The 27,631-nt window shown below is 45.1% G+C and overlaps 1 protein-coding gene across 1 annotated transcript; it reads right to left on the reverse strand.

The window, feature by feature from the left end:
• Positions 1-3,148: 3,148 nt before the first annotated feature.
• On the reverse strand, positions 3,149-27,151 carry LOC112263103 (protein crumbs homolog 1-like). The gene is made up of 13 exons (XM_024439097.2): positions 26,867-27,151; positions 20,312-21,004; positions 19,881-20,076; positions 19,101-19,240; positions 16,357-16,542; positions 16,087-16,200; positions 8,219-9,217; positions 7,438-7,997; positions 7,119-7,284; positions 6,095-6,956; positions 5,862-5,978; positions 5,468-5,594; positions 3,149-5,196 (listed from the first exon to the last, which is right to left on the reverse strand). Exons 1-13 carry the CDS (start codon positions 26,934-26,936, stop codon positions 4,975-4,977), a joined length of 4,452 nt encoding a protein of 1,483 aa, XP_024294865.2. The 5' UTR covers positions 26,937-27,151; the 3' UTR covers positions 3,149-4,974.
• Between the last annotated feature and the right edge of the window lie 480 nt (positions 27,152-27,631).

A 27,631-nucleotide genomic window follows, 5' to 3' on the forward strand; every position in this document is an offset into this window, starting at 1 on the left:
AACAATAGTACGCAAGTATAAACACCATGGGACCACGCCGCCATCACACCGCTCAGGAAGGAGATGCTTTCTGTCTCCTGGTGATGAACATACTTTGGTACGAAAAGTGCAAATCAATCCCACAACAACAGCAAAGGACCTTGTGAAGATGTTGGAGGAAACAGGTACAAAAGTATCTATACCCAAAGTAAAACGAGTCCTATATCGACATAACCTGACAGGCCACTCAGCAAGGAAGAAGCCACTGCTCCAAAACCACCATAAAAAAAGCCAGACTGTGGTTGCAACTGCACATGGGGACAAAGATTGTACTTTTTGGAGAAATGTCTGATGAAACAAAAATAGAACTGTGGCCATAATGACCATCGTTAGGAAAAAAGGGGGAGGTCTGCAAGCCGAAGAACACCATCCCAACCTTGAAGCACGGGGGTGGCAGCAGCATGTTGTGGGGGTGCTTTGCTGCAGGAGGGACTGCTGCACTTCACAAAATAGATGGCATCATGAGGTTGGGAAATTATGTGGATATATTGAAGAAACATCTCAAGACATCAGTCAGGAAGTTAAAGCTTGGTCACTAATCGGTCTTCCAAATGGACAATGACCCCAAGCTTCCAAAGTTGTGGCAAAATGGCTTAAGGACAACAAAACCAAGGTATTGGAGTGTCCATCACAAAGCCCTGACCTCAGTCCTAGAGAACATTTGTGGGCAGAACTGAAAAAGCGTGTGCGAGCAAGGAGACCTACAAACCTGACTCAGTTACACCAGCTCTGTCAGGAGGAATGGACCAAAATTCCCCCATCTTACTGTGGGAAGCTTGTGGAACGCTACCCAACACGTTTGACCCAAGTTAAACAATTTAAAGGCAATGCTACCAAATAATAATTCAGTGTATGTAAACTTCAGACCCACTGGGAATGTGATGAAAGAAATAAAAGCTAAAATAAATAATTCTCTCTACTATTATTCTGACATTTCACATTCTTAAAATAAAGTGGTGATCCTAACTGACCTACGACAGGGAATTTTTACTAGGATTAAATGTCAGGAATTGTGAAAAACTGAGTTTAAATGTATTTGGCTAAGGTGTATGGAAACTTTCGACTTAAACTGTATACTGTACCATTTTTGTTTACATAGCTTGTCTGTTCACAAGAGGTTATGTTAAGGTAAAGTAAAGTAAATATGTTTTATATAGTACAGTAGATCACATCATATCTAGGTAAGTATATTTTCTATCCTGTTTTATTGTTGGGAGGGGTACATGGAATTAGACCTGCCGAGTGTGTGTATGTGTGCGTGCGTGTGTGTGTGTGTGTAGATTCCAGCCCAGCATTCCTGTCTCCTCCGACCCCCACACTGTGGATCAGGGAGGAAGCCAGCCAGTGTTCCATCCCTCTCTAGTTCTGTTCATTAGGGAGAGAAGCACTGACCACCACTGCACTGCTCTGAGGGTGGGAGTCTGACAAAGACACAAAGGAATTCACCATTTAATCTTCAAAGAGGCCAGGGAGTGAGGAAGGAGGGATGGGGGTGCAGAGTGAGGGAGTGAGGAAGGAGGGATGGGGGTGCAGAGTGAGAGAGTGAGGAAGGAGGGATGGGGGTGCAGAGTGAGGGAGTGAGGAAGGAGGGATGGGGGTGCAGAGAGAGTGAGAGAAAGAGGGAGCAGAGTGAGAGTGAAGGAGGGATGGGGGTGCAGAGTGAGAGAGTGAGAGAAAGAGGGATGGGGGTGCAGAGTGAGAGAGTGAGAGGAAGAGGGATGGGGGTGCAGAGTGAGAGAGTGAGAGGAAGAGGGATGGGGGTGCAGAGTGAGAGAGTGAGAGGAAGAGGAAGAGAGAAAATACTGTGTATTAAAGGATTATCTGTAAACTGAATTATATTCAGGCTGAAATATTCAGACTCCGTAATTGTTCCCACTTTATCACATCATCGTAACCTGAGCACCTTTGTCAGCAACACTATATACTCTAATAAAATGCATGGGCTGAAGCACAACGGTGAGTAAACTGTATTCTTTAGAGATAAATGAAGAGTGTTGCACACTGTACATACAAGTTACCAGTGTTGGGTAAACCACCAGCGTTTCGGCGTCACTGTGTTTTCTTCAGGATGCCACAGTGATGCTGAAACGCTGGTGGTTTACCAAATACATTACTGGGAGCTTGTATATCCAGTGTGCGACTCTTTGTGTATTTTTTTCTAGCAAACTGAAATACTGTATATCACAGGAAGCTGGTGGCACATTAATTGGGGAGGATGGGCTCGTGGTAATGGCTGGAGTGGAATGAGTGGAATGGTATCGAATACATCAAACACATGGTTTCCGTTCCAGCCGTCCTCCCCTCAGCAGCCTCCTGTGCTATATACGCAGCAAAACTAGTTCTTCCCAAATATCTCTTCTTAGCTCAACACTCCCTCCTGTGGGTTTCTCTCTCTTGGTGTTGAAGTGTTTGTATTGTTCAGGCTTCCCCTCTATGTCTGGCCCTTATCCTGGCTGTGACCCTCTGTGCCCCACTCCTGGGGAGGGACAGTAAGAGCCTTGGTTTTTTTCTACTCCAGAAGGATGAGGGAAATCATTCTAGTGTCCTTCCCTCATTTGTTCTCATATCATCTCAGCAGAGAAGATTTCATTTTGAATTCTCATCTTGGACCGGATGGGTCCCTCTGTTTCAATATCACAGGCCAGTTCACATTCCCTTGTTAGCTCACTTTTTATCAGTGAGCTAATAACAGAACTGGAATCATACAGTATTCTTATGAGAGAGAGAGAGAGAGAGAGAGAGAGAGAGAGAGAGAGAGAGAGAGAGAGAGAGATTTCCAGCCCGTGGGTGTGTTATGTTATGAGAAGAAACAGAAGTCGTCTGGTGAGATACTGTATTTCTATTCAGTTTATTTTTCAGTTCTATGCGGGCGCTGCAAACATAAACTCCTTCCTTCCCTCGTGGTACGCAGACAGAACGCTCCTACGGGACTGTGGGAGGAGATCCCTTCAGAAGCATTGTGAAAGACACCGAATTGCAAATTCTATTGAACAAACAGATAGTCAAACACTTATAGGGTAACTGTGTTGACTTGCTATCCTTTGTCAGATACAATTCTTACCACATTTGATCTAGTTACAAACAAAGCCATGCACAGTAAGTCCAGTCATTCATTTCATGGTGTTGCTTTAATTATCATTCTCTTTTGCATCAGTTTAACTGTTGACATCCAATAGAAACTTTAGAGTTTTGAATAAATCACACTGTTTACAATTGCATCATGTTACAGTGTTGCTACCCAATCACATTTTCCAGAATAATCACAGAATACTCCCTATACAAACCAGTGTAGCCTACCCAGCATACCTTGCTGTTCGTTACACTGTAGTTGGTTCTGCCTGAGACGAGGTGCGTCCAGTGTAAGCTCCTACCACACTATTCAGAACTCAAATCCAGATCAGTCCAATCTATCCCCTGTTGTAGATGCGAATCCAGAGTGTACCAGGGTTGGGGTCAATTCCGTTTTCAATTGACAATTCACTGGGCAATGTTCACTTTGTGAATTGACTGTAGTTGATCCCAACCCTGGAATGTACTCTGTATAATCCAACACTGGAGCAGCGCTAACATCAGTGAATTGTCAGTACATGTCTCCCTGGATCGTACTGCATCACCTAGCCCTGCAGGAAGGGGAGGGGGAGGACCGACCGAGCACAAACAGAAACCTGCTCTGTCTCTTTGTCGGTCTGTCATACTGCTCTACAGCACTCCACACAGACGTCAACACGATCATCACAGTGAGTTTTCCTTTGAGACAACACATAGTTCCCTCCAGTCAACTATATTTTAGATAGGGCCACACAAAAATCAACATATAGATAGATACCATATCCAATGTAGAATGTACAAGATTCAAATGTTGTGTTTCTCAGCATTCCATCCATTCTGTAAGGAAGGCACATACAAACTCATTCATAAAGTCATGTGGAAGTCAATTCATGACAATTAACCATCTTTCAATGACTTGCCTTTAGTGTGGGGTTGCATAAACTTCATTTCAAGCTAATTAGGTGTTGCTTTCATTCAGCGTTGTTACAGTATATGCATGTGGTACATCATCCATAGTTACAGAAAAGAACTAGAGCACAATATCTAGCTTCAGCACCTCCGGTGGACAGTGAAAACGTCCATTGATCACTTGGCTGGTTAATTAGTGGCTCTGGTGAGGATAGAATAAGAGACAGACAGGAGTGTAGGTTTGGGTAAATGTATCCTGTCTGAATACTGTGGCATCAGAGTTTGAGATGGCTAGCATTTAAGTGGCATTCACTTTCTATGAGTTTGAGTTTTAGGAGCACCTCATACATTTGCACAAGACAATGACATGAACAAAAAACACATGATAGATTTAGAAATAAGACCATTACAGTATTTACACGGAGTCGGAAAGAACATTATTGGTATAGTGCATTGCCTGTTAATTGTTCACTGCACATCCAGAGAAAAATACAATGTTTTACCATCAAAATGGTCATTAGAGTGAACTCACACATGATCAATGTGGGGTACAGAATGTACATGGGTAGCTATTGTATAGAGAGACACTGGAGTCCAGTATGGTTCATCGCTCCAGGGAGGGGACTAGCTGATTAGACTCAACCCGACAGCAATGCTCAAGTCTTGGGGAGACGAGAGCTCTTTCATCCTCTATCCTGCCCTTCTCTGCGGCTCAGACAGACCACGTCACCTCTTTCTATAAAGAGATTAGTTCCGGGTTGAATCACCCCCAACCCCATGACCCAGCAGCAGCAGTGTGGCAGTGGCATCACTGTGAGGGCACATGTCCACACCACTGGTGACCTTTCACACGCTGGACACCTCTTAGTGAGTCTGACCAGTCCTCGCCTCTGTCTGGTTTTGTGTCTGAGCCAGGGAGGCTAGGTGTCCGACCTGTAGCCGAGTGAAGGTAGTGTGTGTTGCTGTTGTGTGTGGGGCTCATATGAGCCTCTCCTCGGGGGGCACTTTGAGTACACTGCCCATCTCCAGCCGTGCCCCTGCCACCTCCTGGGCGCTGGGGCTGTAGGTGCCTTCCGACTGGCGCTTCTTGCGTGCGGTCAGCACCATGAACACCAGGGCCACCACAGCCAGCAGCACACACAGGCTGGCCAGAGGGATGGCCACCACCAGCCAGGGCACACGCTGCCTCTGCTCCTGTCTCTACAGAGGGGTGAGAGCAGGACATTTAACTATGACTTATTATGACCTTGTTATTACTTATTAGTACCTTATTACTCAGATTAGACGAACTGCAGCTTAAATTGTTTTAATACATCAGCCTCTTTGATCCAATCTGGTCTGTGTAAAAGCTTTTGATACTCAACGTATATTATCACTACACAGTCTACTGTAATAAAAGTACTGACAGTATGTCGTCACGCACAGACGGTCAGTTACTGAGTGTGATCAGTGGAGATATAGGGTGCCTTACATTGCTTTCACACTGTGTGCCGCTGAAGCCCGGCACACACACACACTGGAAGCTGCTGAGTCGGTCCAGGCAGGTAGCACCGTTGAGACAGGGTCTGGACTCACACTCATCTATCTCTGCCTCACACCTGGGAGAGAACACCAGGGGGGGTCAACACGACACTGACACCCCAGCAGGAACGACAGCTCTCTGTCCATACAATAGGAGCCTTTTACTGTCCCACTGACATGCTCAGCTTTTAAACTGTAGACTTATAGGGCCGTGCTACCGGACACAGGTTAAGCCTAGTCCATTTAGCATGCTTTTTAGTCCTTCTCAGTCCAATAAAATGTTAGTCTCCGGGAACGCGGCCCATGTATTTTCTATGGAAAATTGGATAGGTTAGTGATCTCACCAGTCTCCAGTGTAGCCAGGTTTGCAGGTGCAGTTGGTACCCCAGATCCCATCCACGCAGACCCCACCGTTGTCACACTGTGTCTCTTCATCACACTGCTGCGGAGGGAATCTCCATCTGTAGGATACACAAAATACAGTCATTACAACGTCTATACATACTGAATACGTAGACACACACACACAGTGATTTTTGAACAGGAACATGCCCTTGTTATAGTTTGTGGTACTCACTGGCAGCGGCGGCCGGTGTATCCAGGGGGGCACACACACTGGTAGGTACCCGTCCCGTCTAGGCAGGAGCCCCCGTTCATACAGCTGTGCTCCAGGCAGTCATCCACCTCCTCCTCACAGTCCCTGCCCCCCCATCCTTTGTGACACTCACACTGGTAGTTTGCCAGCAGGTCTGTGCAGGTGCCGTGGGCACAGGGGCCTGAGGCACACTCATCTGTGTCCCTCTGGCAGAACTCTCCCTCCCAGCCCGGGGAACAGCTGCAGTTGAACAGGTTCCAGAGGTCCTGGCAGGTGCCCTGGTTGAGGCAGGGCTGGTACTGACACACATCAGTAGCAACACACCCCATCTTGTTCTCCTGCCCCCCCTGTCTGATAAACCGGGCTGCCTGGGGGGCATCTTGGTTGTCCAACAGAGGTAGGTAGACTCCTCCCACCCTCACCTCTCCCAGACAGCCTGTGTAGTTCTCTGCTAGCCACACGGTGGTGTTGTTGAGGAAGTTGAGGTGCCCGGCCGTGCCCATGGTGCTGCCAGCCCTGCGCCCGTCCACAGTGAGGCGCCAGCGGGACACAGGCTGCAGGGGGTCTGTCATGGCCAGGTGGAGGTGGTGCCAGGCCCCGTCTGAGATGGGCAGGTCGCTGGTGAAGGCCTGTAGCTCCAGGCTGTTGCCGCTCAGTAGTTTGACCAGCAGGGAGGAGTTGAGCAAACCCAGACAGAAGACCTCTGCTCCGTTAGTGGCCCGCAGCAGCACGCCGTTCTCCTCCCGAGTACGTAAATCCATGGAGACACTGGTCACCGTGGCAACCAGCGAGCCATTAGCTGTGAACTGCAGAGCGTTGCTCTCAAAGGTGGCGTTAGTGAGGCCTGGTGGAACAGCAGTATATTAATAAGGCTATTGAATACAGTGACACACCTTTTGGTAAGGTGTTCGCTATTTTGTTTGTGCGTGTGTCTGTGCCAAGAAAGATACTGTAGTAGAGAGAAAGGGAGAGAGATAATGTATACGATCCCAAAAAATCCACTCACACTCGTAACCGTCAACTAGATCCACACACTGGCTGCCCACGACACAGGGGTCGCTGACACACCACACGCGTGTATCACATCGCCTGCCAGAGAAGTTCATGGGACAGGTGCACTCAAAGTCATTCCAGGTGACTGTGCACGTTCCTCCGTTCTGACAGGGACCAGCCTGAGGAAGACATAGATATTAGTGTCGGTTACAAAGAGTGAACTGAAAAGTCTTTGTCAGGACCCTCACCTGTGAAATCTAGACAGCTCTTGTACCAGTTTCCTACAGTTACAGCAAAACATCTCTTAAGTGTAAAGGTGTTATTGACGTTACCTTGCATGCCTCATCACTGACACAGCCATCCAACATGTTCTCCGATTGTTTTGGGATGTAGCACTCGAACGCTTTGTGGGTGTGGCACTCCTCCTCTGGGAGATGAAGGTACAGGTGCATGTGGTCCAGAGTGATGTCCTGTAAGCAGCCTTTGAAGTGACCTCCCCAGGGGGCAGTGGACTCCCCCGGTGGCAGACCCCCCATGTACACCACGTCCCCCTGCTCCATCCTCACCCGCCCCAGGGATAACTGTGTCCCACCCTGACTGAACCCTACCTGACCCTGGCGTACCACCACAGTGACCAGCTCCCTCTGTCCGCTGATGATGTAGGTACCGTTAGAGAACAGGGTGGTGGGGGGGCTGTTGAAGACCAGGGTTCCCTCCCGCAGGTACAGGGTGAGGTAGGCCCTGCTCCCTCTCCGCAGCTGGAGGAGCAGGCCACTAGGCTTCAGAGAGCGCAGGAAGAAGGAGATGTTGAAGTTCTCCCCGTCCGTTTGGTTGATGTTGAAGGCAGCATAGCTCACAGTGTCTTCATTACTGAATGTCCATGAGGGGTATTCTGAGGCAAGCAACAAAAAACAATACTTTCAGTGTGAACAACAAAACCTGTACAAACCTGTGTAGCTGAGGGGAACTGGCTGTAAATTGAGGAGACACATGTAACCCCCTTTAAATGACAATACATTGTCAGCGCCTGGTGTCTGCAGTTGTCATAATTTGAAAAGCAATATTTGAAAATGTAAAGCAAAGTAATGTTTTAAAAGGTATAACAGTTCTTACCTTCTTCACACAGGGAGCCGTGATAGGGTCGATCACACTCACAGCTGAAGCTAGTCCACAGGTCAATACAATGCCCACGATGATGGCAAGGATCAGGATGACACCAGTCGGTCTTGTTGCAGCCCAGCTCCATGTCTTGGACGTGCTCTGGAGAGATATCCTGAGGCAGTAGCAGCTGGTGGTCAACCTGTAGATCCTCCATGCAGCCAATGAAACCCTTCCTACTCTCTGTGTTGTCCAGATACTTCTGGGGGGCCCCACCCACATAGACCTGGGGGAATGATCCAGGTTGGAAGAAGGTCAGTTGGTTGTGTCCTTCGTCCTCCACTGTGCAACCCCCGTCATTGTCACAGCCTGGTCCTTTCACCATCAGCACCAGCTTCTCATCCATGGTCACTTTGGCCTCATGCCAGTCTCCGTCATTGACAGGGAGATGGTAGGTGGCCTGTAGCTCCTTCCCTGATCCAGCTCTAGCATGGATATGGCCCCCCACAATCTCCAGGGACACACTGTAGTCCTCAGCCCCTCTGTAGAACAGCAGCATTTCAGCCAGGGTGGTCCTGAAGCGCAGCTGGACGTGGATCCCATAGTGGAGGTGGTGGTGCTGGGGGTCAATCCCTCTACTGGTCCTGTTAGCTGTAGGAGGGAGGTGGATAAGGACATACCCCTCTCTGTTGAAGGAGAAGGTGGTGGGAATGCTGCAGTGCTTCCCAGTGAAGCCAGGGTGACAGAGGCAGGTGTGGTCATGCTCTTGTTCATCCCCATCTTCCCCACTGTGCCCTTCTTGGCTTAGGATGGGCACACACGTGGCTCCGTTCTCACACAGGTGTTCCCTGCAGCCAATCAGACGGACGTCACAGTTATGGCCACCCCATGGCTCCTCCCCTGGACCCCCCGTCACACAGTTGCAGGTGTAGGAGTTGGCGGCGTCCTTGCAGGACCCACCGTTCTGACAGGGCTCGCTCTCACACTCGTCAATGTCTACCTCGCAGTGCATACCTGGAATGACAACATAACACACCATTTGTTTTTTCATGTTGGATAGGGGTATGGTTATGTATTTCTCTGCCACACAGGACTGTCCCACAGCCACACTGTGAGATTCAACAGGAGCCTACGGGTCTCCCAAAGCAAACCACTGAGTTAATCAGAGTCTCCCTGACCAAACCAATGAGTTAATAAGAGTCTCCCTAACCAAACCAATGAGTTAATCAGAGTCTCCCTAACCAGACCAATGAGTTAATCAGAGTCTCCCTAACCAAACCAATGAGTTAATCAGTCTCCCTAACCAGACCAATGAGTTAATCAGAGTCTCCCTAACCAAACCAAATAAGTGAATCAGTCTCCCTAAACCAAACCAAATGAGTTAATCAGAATCTCCCTAACCAAACCAATGAGTTAATCAGAGTCTCCCTAAATCTGAGTTAATCCTAACTAACCAAACCAAATGAGTTAAACCAAACCAAATGAGTTCCCTAAACTAACCAAACCAAATGAGTTATCAGAGTCTGCCTAACCAAACCAAAATGAGTTATCAGAGTTCCCTAACCGAACCAAATGAGTTATCAGTCTCCCTAACCAAACCAAATGAGTTATCAGAGTTCCCTAACCGAACCAAGTGAGTTATCAGAGTCTGCCTAACCAAACCAAAATGAGTTATCAGAGTTCCCTAACCGAACCAAATGAGTTATCAGTCTCCCTAACCAAACCAAATGAGTTATCAGAGTTCCCTAACCGAACCAAATGAGTTATCAGAGTCTGCCTAACCAAACCAAATTAGTTAATCAGAGTCTGCATAACCAAACCAAATGAGTTATCAGAGTCTCCCTAACCAAACCAAATTAGTTATCAGAGTCTGCCTAACCAAACCAAGTTTGTTAATCAGAGTCTGCTTAACCAAACCAAATGAGTTATCAGAGTCTCCCCAACGAAACCAAATTAGTTATCAGAGTCTCCCTAACCAAACCAAATGAGTTATCAGAGTCTCCCTAACTAAACCAAATGAGTTACAGTGCCTTGCGAAAGTATTCGGCCCCCTTGAACTTTGCAAACTTTTGCCACATTTCAGGCTACAAACATAAAGATATAAAACTGTATTTTTTTGTGAAGAATCAACAACAAGTGGGACACAATCATGAAATGGAACGACATTTATTGGATAACAAATCAAAAACTGAAAAATTGGGCGCGCAAAATTATTCAGCCCCCTTAAGTTAATACTTTGTAGCGCCACCTTTTGCTGCGATTACAGCTGTAATTCGCTTGGGGTATGTCTCTATCAGTTTTGCACATCGAGAGACTGAATTTTTTTCCCATTCCTCCTTGCAAAACAGCTCGAGCTCAGTGAGGTTGGATGGAGAGCATTTGTGAACAGCAGTTTTCAGTTCTTTCCACAGATTCTCGATTGGATTCAGGTCTGGACTTTGACTTGGCCATTCTAACACCTGGATATGTTTATTTTTGAACCATTCCATTGTAGATTTTGCTTTATGTTTTGGATCATTGTCTTGTTGGAAGACAAATCTCCGTCCCAGTCTCAGTTCTTTTGCAGACTCCATCAGGTTTTCTTCCAGAATGGTCCTGTATTTGGCTCCATCCATCTTCCATCTTCAATTTTAACCATCTTCCCTGTCCCTGCTGAAGAAAAGCAGGCCCAATCCATGATGCTGCCACCACCATGTTTGACAGTGGGGATGGTGTGTTCAGGGTGATGAGCTGTGTTGCTTTTACGCCAAACATAACGTTTTGCATTGTTGCCAAAAAGTTCAATTTTGGTTTCATCTGACCAGAGCACCTTCTTCCACATGTTTGGTGTGTCTCCCAGGTGGCTTGTGGCAAACTTTAAACAACACTTTTTATGGATATCTTTAAGAAATTGCTTTCTTCTTGCCACTCTTCCATAAAGGCCAGATTTGTGCAATATACGACTGATTGTTGTCCTATGGACAGAGTCTCCCACCTCAGCTGTAGATCTCTGCAGTTCATCCAGAGTGATCATGTGCCTCTTGGCTGCATCTCTGATCAGTCTTCTCCTTGTATGAGCTGAAAGTTTAGAGGGACGGCCAGGTCTTGGTAGATTTGCAGTGGTCTGATACTCCTTCCATTTCAATATTATCGCTTGCACAGTGCTCCTTGGGATGTTGAAAGCTTGGGAAATCTTTTTGTATCCAAATCCGGCTTTAAACTTCTTCACAACAGTATCTCGGACCTGCCTGGTGTGTTCCTTGTTCTTCATGATGCTCTCTGCGCTTTTAACGGACCTCTGAGACTATCACAGTGCAGGTGCATTTATACGGAGACTTGATTACACACAGGTGGATTGTATTTATCATCATTAGTCATTTAGGTCAACATTGGATCATTCAGAGATCCTCACTGAACTTCTGGAGAGAGTTTGCTGCACTAAAAGTAAAGGGGCTGAATAATTTTGCACGCCCAATTTTTCAGTTTTTGATTTGTTAAAAAAGTTTGAAATATCCAATAAATGTCGTTCCACTTCATGATTGTGTCCCACTTGTTGTTGATTCTTCACAAAAAAATACAGTTTTATATCTTTATGTTTGAAGCCTGAAATGTGGCAAAAGGTCGCAAAGTTCAAGGGGGCCGAATACTTTCGCAAGGCACTGTATCAGAGTCTCCCTAACCAAACCAAATGAGTTATCAGTCTCCCTAACCAAACCAAATGAGTTATCAGTCTCCCTAACCAAACCAAATGAGTTATCAGTCTCCCTTACCAAACCAAATGAGTTATCAGAGACTCCCTAACCAAACCAAATGAGTTATCAGAGACTCCCTAACCAAACCAAATGAATTATCAGAGTCTCCCTAACCAAACCAAATGAGTTATCAGTCTTCCTAACCAAACCAATGAGTTAATCAGTCTGCCTAACCAAACCAAATAAGTGAATCAGTCTCCCTAAACCAAACCAAATGAGTTAATCAGAGTCTCCCTAACCAAACCAATGAGTTAATCAGAGTCTCCCTAAACCAAACCAATGAGTTAATCAGAGTCTCACTAACCAAACCAATGAGTTAATCAGAGTCTCCCTAAACCAAACCAATGAGTTAATCAGAGTCTCCCTAACCAAACCAATGAGTTAATCAGTCTCCCTAACCAAACCAATGAGTTAATAAGAGTCTCCCTAACCAAACCAATGAGTTAATCAGAGTCTCCCTATGCAAACCAATGAGTTAATCAGTCTCCCTAACCAAACCAATGAGTTAATCAGAGTCTCCCTAACCAAACCAATGAGTTAATAAGTCTCCCTAACCAAACCAATTAGTTAATCAGTCTGCCTAACCAAACCAATGAGTTAATCAGTCTCCCTAACCAGACCAATGAGTTAATCAGTCTCCCTAACCAAACCAATGAGTTAATCAGAGTCTCCCTAACCAGACCAATGAGTTAATCAGAGTCTCCCTAACCAAACCAAATAAGTGAATCAGTCTCCCTAAACCAAACCAAATGAGTTAATCAGAATCTCCCTAACCAAACCAATGAGTTAATCAGTCTCCCTAAACCAAACCAATGAGTTAATCAGAGTCTCCCTAACCAAACCAATGAGTTAATCAGAGTCTCCCTAACCAAACCAAATAAGTGAATCAGTCTCCCTAAACCAAACCAAATGAGTTAATCAGAGTCTCCCTAACCAAACCAATGAGTTAATCAGAGTCTGCCTAACCAAACCAAATGAGTTATCAGTCTCCCTAACTAAACCAAATGAGTTATCAGAGTCTCCCTAACCAAACCAAATGAGTTATCAGAGTCTCCCTAACCAAACCAAACGAGTTATCAGTCTCCCTAACCAAACCAAATGAGTTATCAGTCTCCCTTACCAAACCAAATGAGTTATCAGAGACTCCCTAACCAAACCAAATGAGTTATCAGAGACTCCCTAACCAAACCAAATGAGTTATCAGTCTCCTTAACCAAACCAAATTAGTTATCAGAGTCTCCCTAACCAAACCAAATGAGTTATCAGTCTTCCTAACCAAACCAATGAGTTAATCAGTCTGCCTAACCAAACCAATGAGTTAATCAGAGTCTCCCTAAACCAAACCAATGAGTTAATCAGTCTCCCTAACCAAACCAATGAGTTAATCAGAGTCTCCCTAAACCAAACCAATGAGTTAATCAGTCTCCCTAACCAAACCAATGAGTTAATCAGAGTCTGCCTAACCAAACCAATGAGTTAATCAGAGTCTCCCTAACCAAACCAATGAGTTAATCAGTCTCCCTAACCAAACCAATGAGTTAATCAGAGTCTCCCTAACCAAACCAAATAAGTGAATCAGTCTCCCTAAACCAAACCAAATGAGTTAATCAGAGTTCCCTAACCAAACCAAATGAGTTATCAGAGTCTCCCTAACCAAACCAAATGAGTTATCAGAGTCTCCCTAACCAAACCAAATGAGTTATCAGAGTTCCCTAACCAAACCAAATGAGTTATCAGAGTCTCCCTAACCAAACCAAATGAGTTATCAGAGTTCCCTAACCAAACCAAATGAGTTATCAGAGTTCCCTAACCAAACCAAATGAGTTATCAGAGTCTCCCTAACCAAACCAAATGAGTTATCAGAGTTCCCTAACCAAACCAAATGAGTTATCAGTCTCCCTAACCAAACCAAATGAGTTATCAGAGACTCCCTAACCAAACCAAATGAGTTATCAGAGTTCCCTAACCAAACCAAATGAGTTATCAGAGTCTCCCTAACCAAACCAAATGAGTTATCAGAGTTCCCTAACCAAACCAAATGAGTTATCAGAGTTCCCTAACCAAACCAAATGAGTTATCAGAGTTCCCTAACCAAACCAAATGAGTTATCAGAGTTCCCTAACCAAACCAAATGAGTTATCAGAGTTCCCTAACCAAACCAAATGAGTTATCAGAGTTCCCTAACCAAACCAAATGAGTTATCAGAGTCTCCCTAACCAAACCAAATGAGTTAATCAGATATGGATGTACACTGGCAAGCACGCGGCTCTCCAGGAAGCACTTGACTAGACTATACCTTTTACTAATGAGGAAATGACTGATGAAAGTTTAAATATCGGTATGGATGAGAGCCCAGTTTCTACTTCTCTCTGTTCACAGTCAAATTGTATTAAAAAAACAAATGCTTTGAAGTATGTTGCTAGATTATTCACGGTATATAGTAAATCAATGGGACTACAATATGCTTAGTAAGCAATGAAAGTTTACACATCAGCAAAATCCTCTAAAACTCCTCTCTCCACAAGTTAAAAACAAGAACATCTCCTTCTGCCCTCCTCCAGCCCTCTACCTCCCCCACATAAACACACAGCCTGTCCTAGCATCCCTTCTCTCCACAGTACGTTTTGAATGTTACCTGTCAGTCCCCATGGCTCACACCATTCAGCTAGCAACAGTAGTAGCAGTAGCCCCCTCATTCTCCCAGAGCCGTAAATACACACATATAGCCAAACAGGTCCCACGGATGAGATCAAACTTGTGCACCCTCTCTCTCACACATGCACACACACACGTACACACAGTCCGTACACTTGTACCAGGCAGGCAGAAGTGATTACTCGAGCCCAAGCCCACCCTACTTCTCTCCCTCCCTCCCTCATGCTTGCATACAGCCTCCCTTCGGCAGCCAGGCCCAGCCAGGGCTCTAAGCCTACCACCCAGCTGGCTCCTGTCACTGCTGACAACAGGAATGTTGGGCTGCAGTCACTCCTGATCGATGTTATGGATGCCGGCTAGTGGCAGACGGCATTCTAATCACAGGAGATGGGCTTCTGAGCAGAGGGGCTGTACTGAGCTTGACTATGCTGGAGTAACCTCAGTATGACATAGGTTGAAATGGGGGTCAAAGGTGGCTGGGTTGGGGGGGGGGGCTCAATTTAATTAGCTTAACCAGTTTCTGGGTACTCTATCTGTACGTGCGAAGAGAACTCCCAGAGAATATGTAGTCACATGATCTTGTTGTGCACCTATGTGTTATTCCCCTCTATTTTGACGGGTGCCTGGTTACAGTATACGGAAGTATGCTTACTGTGCAAATAGCCTAGGACGAAGAGTATCGCAATACCTTATGTTTGAATTGATAACATGTTTTGTTTTTGTGATGAGAGGGTCTTTAAGCTTGCTTTTATTAATGAGTGGTTCATGGGACTTAAGCGGCTTTGTGGTAAATCTCTCTCTCCCCCCTGGTAAACTAGAGGAACGACCCCTGTTAAATACCCAGCCAGAACGACCGACATATGGCACCAGGTTTTATGGTCTTTGTTGTTCTTCTACTGTCATGCCCCTCCGTATGGACACGTACCCTCTCTGTCAAAGCCACTGTACACAGAGACTCACACAAAGAACTGGAGATATACTCTCAAATCAAATCAAATCAAATCAAAGTTTATTTGTCACATGCGCTGAATACAACAGGTGTAGACCTTACAGTGACATGCTTATTTACAGGCTCTAACCAATAATGCAAAAAAGGTATTAGGTGAACAATAGGTAGGTAAAGAAATAAAACATAAAACAAAAAAAAACAAAAAAACAGCGTTCATTTTCAGTTGTTATTCATAGTTAATAACTCTGTTATTCAGAGTTAATATATCTGTTATTCAGAGTTATTCATGGGTGGTTTTCCAGCCCACCTTTACTTTTCCTTTGCTTTTCCTTATCTCTGTTTTGACTGATGTCTAATGTCCAAGCAGACCAGTACAAGCAGGAATGGTCAGCAGGGGCAGGATTAACCTATTATTGTTTTGCTCTCTGCAAGGCAAGTGAATCCAAAGAGATATACTGTATATCACTGCATGGGATTGATTTCTTCTCTCTATTGTATCTTCTGATATACAGTATATTAAGAGCAGTGAAATAGACAGACAGTCTTACCTGTGAACCCAGGCGGACAGTCACACTGGTATGACTTGACCAGGTCCTCACAGCTCCCTCCGTTCTGACATGGAGCAGACTCACACTCGTCTATATTCTCTTCACAGCTCTCACCTGCAAGAGACAGGACTCATTACGTACTTACTCCATTACTTACCCTCAAGTCAAATGAACATCGACTGCAATTACAGAGGATTCCTATTCAATCAGATCCTATACTTAAAGTGGGGTGGGAGGTCACCAACTATGAATTTCAGTGATTTGCCTTACCAGCAAACCCAGGCTGACAGTGGCAGAGGAACCCAGCTGCTTCCTCATAGTTGAACTCCCTGTCATCCAGTCCAGACAGCACCCCGTAGTGCAGCAGCTCTGAGCGCTGGAAACACTCTCCTCCGTTCTCACAGGGCTGCAGCTCACACTCATCAATATCCACCTGACAGTTCTTCCCTTCATAACCTGCAACACACACACCATTATTATAAACAGTTCTTCCCTTCATAACCTGCAACACACACACCATTATTTTAAACAGTTCTTCCCTTCATAACCTGCAACACACACACCATTATTATAAACAGTTCTTCCCTTCATAACCTGCAACACACACACCATTATTTTAAACAGTTCTTCCCTTCATAAGCTGCAACACACACATCATTATTTTAAACAGTTCTTCCCTTCATAAGCTGCAACACACACACCTTTATTTTAAACAGTTCTTCCCTTCATAAGCTGCAACACACACACCATTATTTTAAACAGTTCTTCCCTTCATAACCTGCAACACACACACCTTTATTTTAAACAGTTCTCCCCTTCATAAGCTGCAACACACACACCATTATTTTAAACAGTTCTTCCCTTCATAAGCTGCAACACACACACCTTTATTTTAAACAGTTCTTCCCTTCATAAGCTGCAACACACACACCATTATTTTAAACAGTTCTTCCCTTCATAACCTGCAACACACACACATTTATTTTAAACAGTTCTTCCCTTCATAAGCTGCAACACACACACCTTTATTTTAAACAGTTCTTCCCTTCATAAGCTGCAACACACACACCATTATTTTAAACAGTTCTTCCCTTCATAACCTGCAACACACACACCTTTATTTTAAACAGTTCTCCCCTTCATAAGCTGCAACACACACACCATTATTTTAAACAGTTCTTCCCTTCATAAGCTGCAACACACACACCATTATTTTAAACAGTTCTTCCCTTCATAAGCTGCAACACACACACCATTATTTTAAACAGTTCTTCCCTTCATAACCTGCAACACACACACATTTATTTTAAACAGTTCTCCCCTTCATAAGCTGCAACACACACACACCATTATTTTAAACAGTTCTTCCCTTCATAACCTGCAACACACACACCATTATTTTAAACAGTTCTTCCCTTCATAACCTGCAACACACACACCATTATTTTAAACAGTTCTTCCCTTCATAAGCTGCAACACACACACCATTATTTTAAACAGTTCTTCCCTTCATAACCTGCAACACACACACCATTATTTTAAACAGTTCTTCCCTTCAGAAGCTGCAACACACACACCATTATTTTAAACAGTTCTTCCCTTCATAAGCTGCAACACACACACCATTATTTTAAACAGTTCTTCCCTTCATAAGCTGCAACACACACACCATTATTTTAAACAGTTCTTCCCTTCATAAGCTGCAACACACACACCAATATTATAATAGGGGGGGGGGGGTTATTTGTTTCTAGCCATTTTGAGCCTGTAATCAAAACCACAAATGCTGATGCTCCAGATACTCAACTAGTCTAAAGAAGGCCAGTTTAATTGCTTCTTTAATCAGGACAGCAGTTTTCAGCTGTGCTAACATAATTGAAAATGTGTTTTCGAATGATAAATCTGCATTTTAAAATTATAAACTCAGATTAGCTAACACAAAGTGATGGTTGCTGATAATGGGCTTCTGTACGCCTATGTAGATATTCCATTTAAAAAATCTGATGTTTCCAGCTACAATAGCCATTTACAAAATTAACAGTGTCTACACTGTATTTCTGATCAATTTGATGTTATTTTAATGGACAAAAAAAATGTGCTTTTCTTTCAAAAACAAGGACATTTCTAAGTGACCCCAAGATTTTTGAACAGTGGTGTTTATAATGTGCTCTCCATCCTCTGTACTGAGGATCATCTTTGTTTTCCTATTGCTCATGGCCCTGCAGCTGCACCAGTTCTACACTAGATGGCAGTGTGGTGTAACACCACGGTCAGTACTACACTTTACAGGTCTCTCAATAGGTCTCTCGCCATGTCTCATACAGTCTTGTATCATACCTTTGACCCTTTATCTCTGTGATTTAAGTCTGGGAAACTCCACGAACCAAATCTTACCAAGATAAGGGTTTTGCCTGCCTGTAAAAGGCTACATGGAAGCGCCTGCAGCTTTTCTTTTCAAAATACTCCTGACACCTAGGATGTTCTCACTCTCTCTCTGTTTTCATGCCAGACAGCGTATGAAATAATCTTGTACAACAATCACTGCGTGTCAGAGGAGGCTGGTGGGAGGAGCTATAGGAGGATGGGCTCATTGTAATGGCTGAAATGGAATGAATGGAACAGGGTCAAACATGGGGTTTCTATATTTTGTTTGTTGTGTTTGACACCACTTCATTCATTCCATTCCAGTCTTTACAGTAAGCCTGTCCTCCTATAGCTCCTCCCACCAGCCTCCTTTGCTGCGTGTGTAATACTTCCTGTGGTGCAGAGAAGGCTTGGCAGATACTGTATGACAGACAGCTGACTGTTACTCCCTCATTTGGTGAGAAGTGTGTGTGTGTGTGTGTGTGTGCGTGTGTGTGTGTGTGTGTGTGTGTGTGTGTGTGTGTGTGTGTGTGTGTGTGTGTGTGTGTGTGTGTGTGTGTGTGTGTGTGTGTGTGTGTGTGTGTGTGTGTGTGTGTGTGTGTGTGTGTGTGTGTGTGTGTGTGTGTGTGTGTGTGTGTGTGTGTGTGTACCTGTCCAGCAGAAACAGTCGTATTGGTTGACCCCCTCTAGGCAGGTGGCTCCATTCTGGCAGGGGTCCGAAGCACACTCAGAGATGTCCACCTCACATTGCTCTCCTGTGAAGCCTGTCCCGTTGCAGTCACACTCATAGCTGAGTGAGGAGGAGGAGACTTAGAGAGGCTCCTTATATCCTACTCATTTCAGTGAGACTGGGACATCTTTGAAGCATGAAAATGCACTGGGACCTCAGTGCAGTCAGTAGAAACATTAAACAGTCTTAACTGTGAGGTTTCTAACATCGAATCATTTCTGATCTACAGGCATTTTTTCTTATGGAAAGTGGAATTCCACCTTCACACATTTTTTGTTGTTGTTGTGGGGCAGTCCCACTCTTGGTGTTTTTAGTTTTATTGGATAGGACAGAGGTAGAGAGGAAAGATAGAGGAGAGAGGGTGGTGAACTAGCAGGGATTCAAAGAAGCTTAGACCACTAGACCACTTTAGGCCACCTATGTGGTATTTTTTTATGAACAAATGTAATAGGTTCAATCTAACGTATCTCTGTATTAACAAGATACACCACCCTGGTCTGATGAAGCTCTCTATCAGGTTTTCCCCACTTCCCAACCGCATGATTAATTACCATCCGAATAAGCGGTGTAATCCTTATCCTTGCCCTGTTAAACTTTACTGTCGGGAAGGAATCCCTCAGCTGACATGCTGCTCACTGACACATTGGGGTTAAGCAGCTGATTCAGCCAATGAGAGGAGAGAGAGTTGGAGACACCTTACCTGTTCACCAGGTCTGTACAGTTGCCCTCGTTGAGACACGGCCCGCTGGCACACTCATCAATGTCCAGCTCACAGTCACGGCCCTCGTACCCGGAAACACACTCACAGGTGTACAGGCCCACACGGTCGTGGCAGGTGGCTCCATGCTGGCAGGGCTGCTCCTCACACTCATCGATCTCCACTTCACAGTTCATCCCTGCCACACAACGCAGACACAGGTTCATTTAAGATGGGTTTCACTATGAGAACAACTACAGAGCTTAGAGAGAAACATTGAACATGGTGGATTAAAACTTTGTAGTGTCTATATGAGGTTGGCAAAGTAGTGAACTCTGAACTAAAGACACTGAGTTAAAGAGAGAGGGTAATTCCCTCACACTCTAAAGACAGCAGGATATGTTGCACGGACCCAAACAGAGAGACTGTCTCACCTTTGAACCCTAGCAGACATTTGCACTCATAGCGGTCCACCTCATTGACACAGGTCCCATTGTTCTTGCACGGCCGCGACACACACTCGTTAATGTCCAGGTCGCAGTGGTAGCCTTGGAAACCAGGCACACAAAAGCACTGGTATCCGTTGACGTCATCTTTGCAGATGGCTCCGTTCTGACAAGGGAGTGACTTACAGTCATCCATGTTCTCCTCACAGTCCCTCCCCTGGAAGCCTGGGACGCACTGGCACTGGTACCCATCCGATGTGTCAACACAGGTGGCACCGTTGTGGCACGGCTCCTCAGTGCAGTCCCTCGCCTGGCAGTGATCTCCTCCATAGCCAGGGGGACAGTGGCAGGTGTAGCTATCCACCCTGTCCACACAATGGGACCTGACACCCTTACATGGGTTGCTCTCACACTTGATGTTGATGTTGAGTGTGCAGTTGGTCCCTGCGAAGTTGTCGGGGCAGTGGCAGGTGTAGACCTCTGTGCCCAGTGTGCTGGTACAGTTGGCGCATGGCGCATCGTGGACACAGGGGTCATACAGCTCCCTACAGTCCTTGCCCATATAGCGGACTGGCCATCTGGGGCAGAGACACGTGTAGTTGCCCATTTGGTCGAGACACGTACCGCCATTCTGACACGGGGCCGACAGACACTTGTCTGCTGCTGCTGTGCACAGTATACCTGTAGGCAAGAAAGAAAATAAACTCAGTATTTATCATGAATGAGAAAGCTCAAAATATGTAAGCAATCTCAAACTTTAACTTCATGAAACTGTGGTGAGAAAATCGCTGGTGAAGTGTTACCAGTCTATTACCCTGGTGAAGTGTTACCAGTCCATTAATCTGATGAAGTATTACCAGTCCATTACCCTGGTGAAGTATTACCAGTCCATTACCCTGGTGAAGTATTACCAGTCCATTACCCTGGTGAAGTATTACCAGTCCATTACCCTGGTGAAGTATTACCAGTCTATTACCCTGGTGATGTATTACCAGTCTATTACCCTGGTGAAGTATTACAAATCTATTACCCCGGTGAAGTATTACCAGTCTATTACCCTGGTGAAGTATTCCAGTCTATTACCCTGGTGAAGTATTACCAGTCTATTACCCTGGTGATGTATTACCAGTCTATTACCCTGGTGAAGTATTACCAGTCTATTACCCTGGTGAAGTATTACCAGTCTATTACCCTGGTGATGTATTACCAGTCTATTACCCTGGGGAAGTATTACCAGTCCATTACCCTGGTGAAGTATTACCAGTCTATTACCCTGGTGAAGTATTACCAGTCTATTACCCTGGTGAAGTATTACCAGTCTATTACCCTGGTGAAGTATTACCAGTCTATTACCCTGGTGAAGTATTACCAGTCCATTACCCTGGTGAAGTATTACCAGTCTATTACCCTGGTGAAGTATTACCAGTCTATTACCCTGGTGAAGTATTACCAGTCTATTACCCTGGTGAAGTATTACCAGTCTATTACCCTGGTGAAGTATTACCAGTCCATTACCCTGGTGATGTGTTACCAGTCCATTACCCTGGTGAAGTATTACCAGTCCATTACCCTGGTGAAGTATTACCAGTCCATTACCCTGGTGATGTGTTACCAGTTCATTACCCTGGTGATGTATTACCAGTCCATTACCCTGGTGAAGTATTACCAGTCCATTACCCTGGTGATGTGTTACCAGTCCATTACCCTGGTGATATGTTACCAGTCCATTACCCTGGTGAAGTATTACCAGTCCATTACCCTGGTGAAGTATTACCAGTCCATTACCCTGGTGATGTGTTACCAGTCCATTACCCTGGTGAAGTATTCCAGTCCATTACCCTGGTGATGTGTTACCAGTCCATTACCCTGGTGAAGTATTACCAGTGAGATTACCAATTATTTCTTATGAGCCCATTAGTAGGCCAATACACCAGATACCTTTGACCTCTCCCTTTTGTCTCTGCTTTTGAGGCACTTACAGAGCACTTTCTTAATGAAATGTCTTTTTAAAAACGCTTCCCTCTCTCTCTAGTCTGGACTTAAAGTGAACACAGCAGATGGTGTTAGGAGGAAACGTATTGCACACTCACTGTGTGAGCAGTTGTCACCTGAGGCTTCATCAATGACAGTTCCCTTCACCCTGAACACTACTAATCTAACCTAAACTTGACCCCATGGGTCATCTTAATACACACCGCAACAGGTAGTTTAATGATCACAGACTGTTTGACGCTGGTTCAGTTTCTGCTATAGTTGTTGAAGAGTATTCCTTTTGTCATAAGTAGAAATAATAAGCGTACAGTGCTAAAATATTCGAATATGAGGGGGATAAAACTGTGGAATGCTTTCATACTTGAATACATGTTCCTATTACGTTGATGGAACGTGTATGTTGTCTTAAATCCTGATTTGATTAGATTGCTAAAGCTCTACTTAATGAACACAGATATATAGCTTCTGAGTTATTCAATATACTAGTATGGTTTATACAGTATTTAACAAAGTGTTAGCAGGGATTTTTACTATATGTCTACATGTGTGTTGTTTCCTTTCTTGACTCACTCACAGCTTATCTTAAAGGGAAGGTCACATTGTCCCTCTATCCACTGTAGCACCCACTGTACCTATTACTGCCATGCCCCTGGCCCTTTAACACCTCTATAACCCTCCTGTCACACCCCTAATACATCCACCTCACACCTGTTTCCCTAATATAATGTGACCACCCGTAGTGCTCGGGAGCTGTAGGATGGGCAGGCTTTTGATCCAGTCCAGCACTTGATTCAATGAATCAACTGATCATTACCTAGATTCGCTGAATCAGGTGTCTGATTGTTGGCAAAAGCCAGCACACTCTGGCTGTTGCTCTCCATGACAAGTGTTAGTGACCACTGATCAATCTTCTTATAGCCTAGGTCATCTTTAAGTAGAGCAACAATTATGTTTTTCAGATCCTCAGAGAGTTCTCTGCCATAAGGTGCCATGTTGAACTTCCAGTGACCAGTCAGTATGAGGGAGTGTGAGAGCGATGACACCAAATTTAACACACCTTCTCCCCATTCACACCTGAGACACTAATGAGTCACATGACACCAGGGAGGAAAAATGGCTAATTAGGCCCAATTTGGACATTTTCACTTAGGGGTGTACTCACTTTTGTTGCCAGCGGTTTAGACATTAATGGCTGTGTGTTGAGTTATTTTGAGGGGACAGCACATTTACACTGTTATACAAGCTGTACACTCACTACTTTACATTGTAGCAAAGTGTCATTTCTTCAGTGTTGTCACATGAAAAGACACACTCAAATATTTACAAAAATGTGAGGGGTGTACTCACTTCTGTGATATACTGTATGTTCTTCACTAATCCCCTGACACCCCCAGATACACTGGAACATCCGTTGCAACCCGCAGTTTCATCAGTTTCCTCCTACTGTCAACCCATCAACCCACAAGCTTCCCTTAACTCATGGTGTAAAGGACCAGGTTTTCTGTTTCCTTAATATTCGTGTTAAATATGGATACATGTAAACACTCTCATCCTCCAAACCATCATCATACATAGGATTTATACAGTATTGTGATTTCCAAGACCCAGAGACACTTCAGTCCAGACATGGTACCTACCTAAACTGTTAATATGCACTGTGCTGTATACCCACTATAATGCACTGTGTACGCTATCAGCTGGTACTACCTGAACCCCATATCAGATTAGGTAGCAGCGTGGTGATTGGCTGAGACAGTGGGGGTCTCTGACTGGTCTATCCTGCTGCAGCCAGACCACTCATCCCTGAAACATTCCACTGTGCTGATGTCACTCCTGCTTCCTGTGCCATGAAACAGTATGTCCGAGCATCCCTCTAACAGTGTGGAAGAAAGCAGCGAGGTAGATAAGAGATGATTAATAGTTGTTATGCTTAATGTTTGTCCTTAATAAGGATCATTTGTTTCCTCTGCCCTATGATAACAGTTACCAAAACTAAAGTTACCCAAACATAATCTTTACATATACTCCAAGTGAAATGTCAGTTGAGACCCACACTTTGGGGTATTATGGACCCGTGGTGGCATGTCGTTATTCATGTGGGGCGGCAGGGTAGCCTAGTGGTTAGAGTGTTGGATTAATAACTGAAAGGTTGCAAGTTCAAATCCCTGAGCTGACAAGGTACAACTTTGTTGTTCTGCCCCTGAACAAGTCAGTGAACACCCTGTTCCTAGGCTGTCATTGAAAATAAGAATTTGTTCTTAATTGACTTGCCTAGTTAAATAAAGGTGAAAGAGTGTTTTAGTCAGAGGAATTCTATTTTATCTCCACAGGGGACTGTCAGTCATACCATGCCAGTGTTGTGCTTTGTCCAAAATTGTATTCATACTCAAAGGCTAAACTGCGGTGACTCACTTGGCTTTAAAAAGCACACATTCTGACACGTTTAGTCATAGTTATCCTGTGATGTTAGTCAGAGATGTAAATGTCTGTGTTTCATGTGGGTTTAACATATTATTATTGATAGTATATCCAGTATTTTCTATCAACAATGGTTGATCCAATATTGCAGTTGTTTTTTCCATCAGCCATGCAATCTAAAAGTACTGTATTCGTTTTCACAGTTCTCAGAACACTTGGCCCTCCGTTCAAAGTTAAGACAAAAAGCTGTTACGGCCAGACTCTTAGCACGTCACCATGGTGATGGGAAACAATGGCCTCTGCATGTGATCCGCCCTAGCCACCCGGTCCTGTCAGTCTTTCCAATTTAACGAGGTTCAGACACTTCCCAGAGGGCCACGGGAAAAATGGGTCAACGCATCATTAGGTGGGGTTCAAAATATCCCCCACATATATCCCCCAAACATACTGTACCCCATGTCACCACACCCCACATCCCCCACCCAAACATACTGTACCCCATGACACCACACCCCACATCCCCCACCCAAACATACTGTACCCCATGACACCACACCCCTCATCCCCCACCCAAACATACTGTACCCCATGACACCCCATCCCCACCCCTGTACATCCCCCACCCAAACATACTGTACCCCATGACACCACACCCCACATCCCCCACCCAAACATACTGACACCACACCCCACATCCCCCACCCAAACCCATGACACCACACCCCCATCCCCCACCCAAACATACTGTACCCCATGACACCACACCCCACATCCCCCACCCAAACATACTGTACCCCATGACACCACACCCCACATCCCCCACCCAAACATACTGTACCCCATGACACCACACCCCACATCCCCCACCCAAACATACTGTACCCTGTACCCCATGACACCACATCCCCCCAAACATCCCCCACCCAAACATACTGTACCCCATGACACCACACCCCTCATCCCCCACCCAAACATACTGTACCCCATGACACCACACCCCACATCCCCCACCCAAACATACACCCAAACATCCCCACCCAAACATACTGTACCCCATGACACCACACCCAAACATACCCACATCCCCCACCCAAACATACCCACATCCCCCACCCAAACCCCATGACACCACACAAACCCACATCCCCACCCAAACATACTGTACCCCATGACACCACACCCCACATGACACCACACCCCCCCCACCCAAACATACTGTACCCCATGACACCACACCCCACATCCCCCCCCCACCCAAACATACTGTACCCCATGACACCCACATCCCCCACCCCATACATCCCCCACCCAAACATACTCCCCCACCCAAACCCCATGACACCACACCCCACATCCCCCACCCAAACATACTGTACCCCATGACACCATCCCCCACCCCTGTACCCCATGACACCACACCCCCCCACCCAAACATACTGTACCCCATGACACCACACCCCACATCCCCCACTGTTTTCTTCTCTTTACAAGTCTTAACTGCTCCTGTCATAGGTTATCAGGGAATAATATCACAAGCCATTTATCTCACTATGATAGTTCATTATGATCTATGAATGACTTCATGATAAGTGCTCAAGCCAATTATATTATTGTCTTACATTAGTAATAGATGCTCAATTACAGTGACATACGTTTCCATTGTTTTTGTTATGTATGATATGTAACAAATGTTTGACTGGTGCCTACTTCGGGCAGGTCTCTCTTGGTTCTTTAAAATTAATTTCTAAATAGGACCAGCCGTATCATTAAATAATAAATAACTTATTGAGTGATACTGCACTCAGAGATGTTCAGATTATCACCAACTACAACAACCTGTCTGCCAGCTGGCTACCACCATTTGTCCTCCTGTAACATCCTCCCGCCTTGCTAATGCCCTATTACAGCTCTGTCCACATCGCCCCTACACTCACACACACACACACACACACACATACACGCACACGCGCACACACACACGCACGCACACGCACACATGCGCACACACACACATGGTGTACACACATTTTCACATTACTACTTTCCACATCAATACTCACACATGTAAGTGCACACACAGTTTTTCTGTTCCTTTTATAACCTACATTGATACACCTAGACAGTGAGTCCTACCCAGTTTGAACGTCATCATGATGAGCAGCAAAGGTTTTTGGTACTTTGAATGAAACCTCTCAAACTCCATGGCGGTGAAGGGACCCACTGTCTCACACAGCGTCCAGCCTGAGAACTGCTGCCTGTCACTCTTCCACAGGATCCCCTCCCAGCATACTGGTCCAGACGATCAGCTCTCTGCTCTGAAGTTAGCTGGAAGTGTGCTGCAGGACCTCCATGCTTGGTCAGTAGTCAGTACTGAGCTCTCTGGGGACAGAGTTTGCCTGGCTGGAGTAAGGCCGAGTAATCTCCCCTGCAGAGAGCAGCCAGGAAAACATGGCTTGGATTCACTGACACGGACTGTCTGTCTCTCTAGTGCCCTCTCTTTCTACTACATCACTCCTTCCTCTACCCCTCTCACTTAATAATGTTGATGTTCATCTTTCTCTTCATTCATCTCTCCTACTTGATTGTATTTAACTTTCTGAAACAATATCGAAATAGTTATATATCAGTGGGTACCAACAACAAACGCAACTGCTGATATGTGTCAAAAATAGACCATGAAACTGAACTCACTTTACAAGAGTTTTCTCTCAAATGTATTTGAGTTTTCTCTCTTATAAACATTTTAAGCCAGACCTTGATATCACTCTACCCTCCTGCCTTACAACAGTCCCAGGAGTGGTGGTGAGAGGTCCAGTCCAGGTTTAATGAGTGTACGCAGGGTCCATCAACGGCTAGCCGGGTCCTTTGTGAGTGGGGGGCTTATCCTGGAGCACTCTA

This window comes from Oncorhynchus tshawytscha, linkage group LG12, assembly GCF_018296145.1.
Source record: "Oncorhynchus tshawytscha isolate Ot180627B linkage group LG12, Otsh_v2.0, whole genome shotgun sequence".
NCBI lineage: Eukaryota > Metazoa > Chordata > Actinopteri > Salmoniformes > Salmonidae > Oncorhynchus > Oncorhynchus tshawytscha.

What these genes read in the sequence shown, in the direction of transcription:
- LOC112263103 (XM_024439097.2), bottom strand. Translation starts at nt 26,936, where the DNA reads ATGGAGTTTGAGAGGTTTCATTCAAAGTACCAAAAACCTTTGCTGCTC. An exon ending in TCAGTGATGAGGCATGCAAG is followed by an intron (nt 7,285 to 7,437) that starts GTAACGTCAATA and finishes TGTCTTCCTCAG; the next exon opens with GCTGGTCCCTGTCAGAACGG. An exon ending in CCTGGCTACACTGGAGACTG is followed by an intron (nt 5,595 to 5,861) that starts GTGAGATCACTA and finishes GTTCTCTCCCAG; the next exon opens with GTGTGAGGCAGAGATAGATG.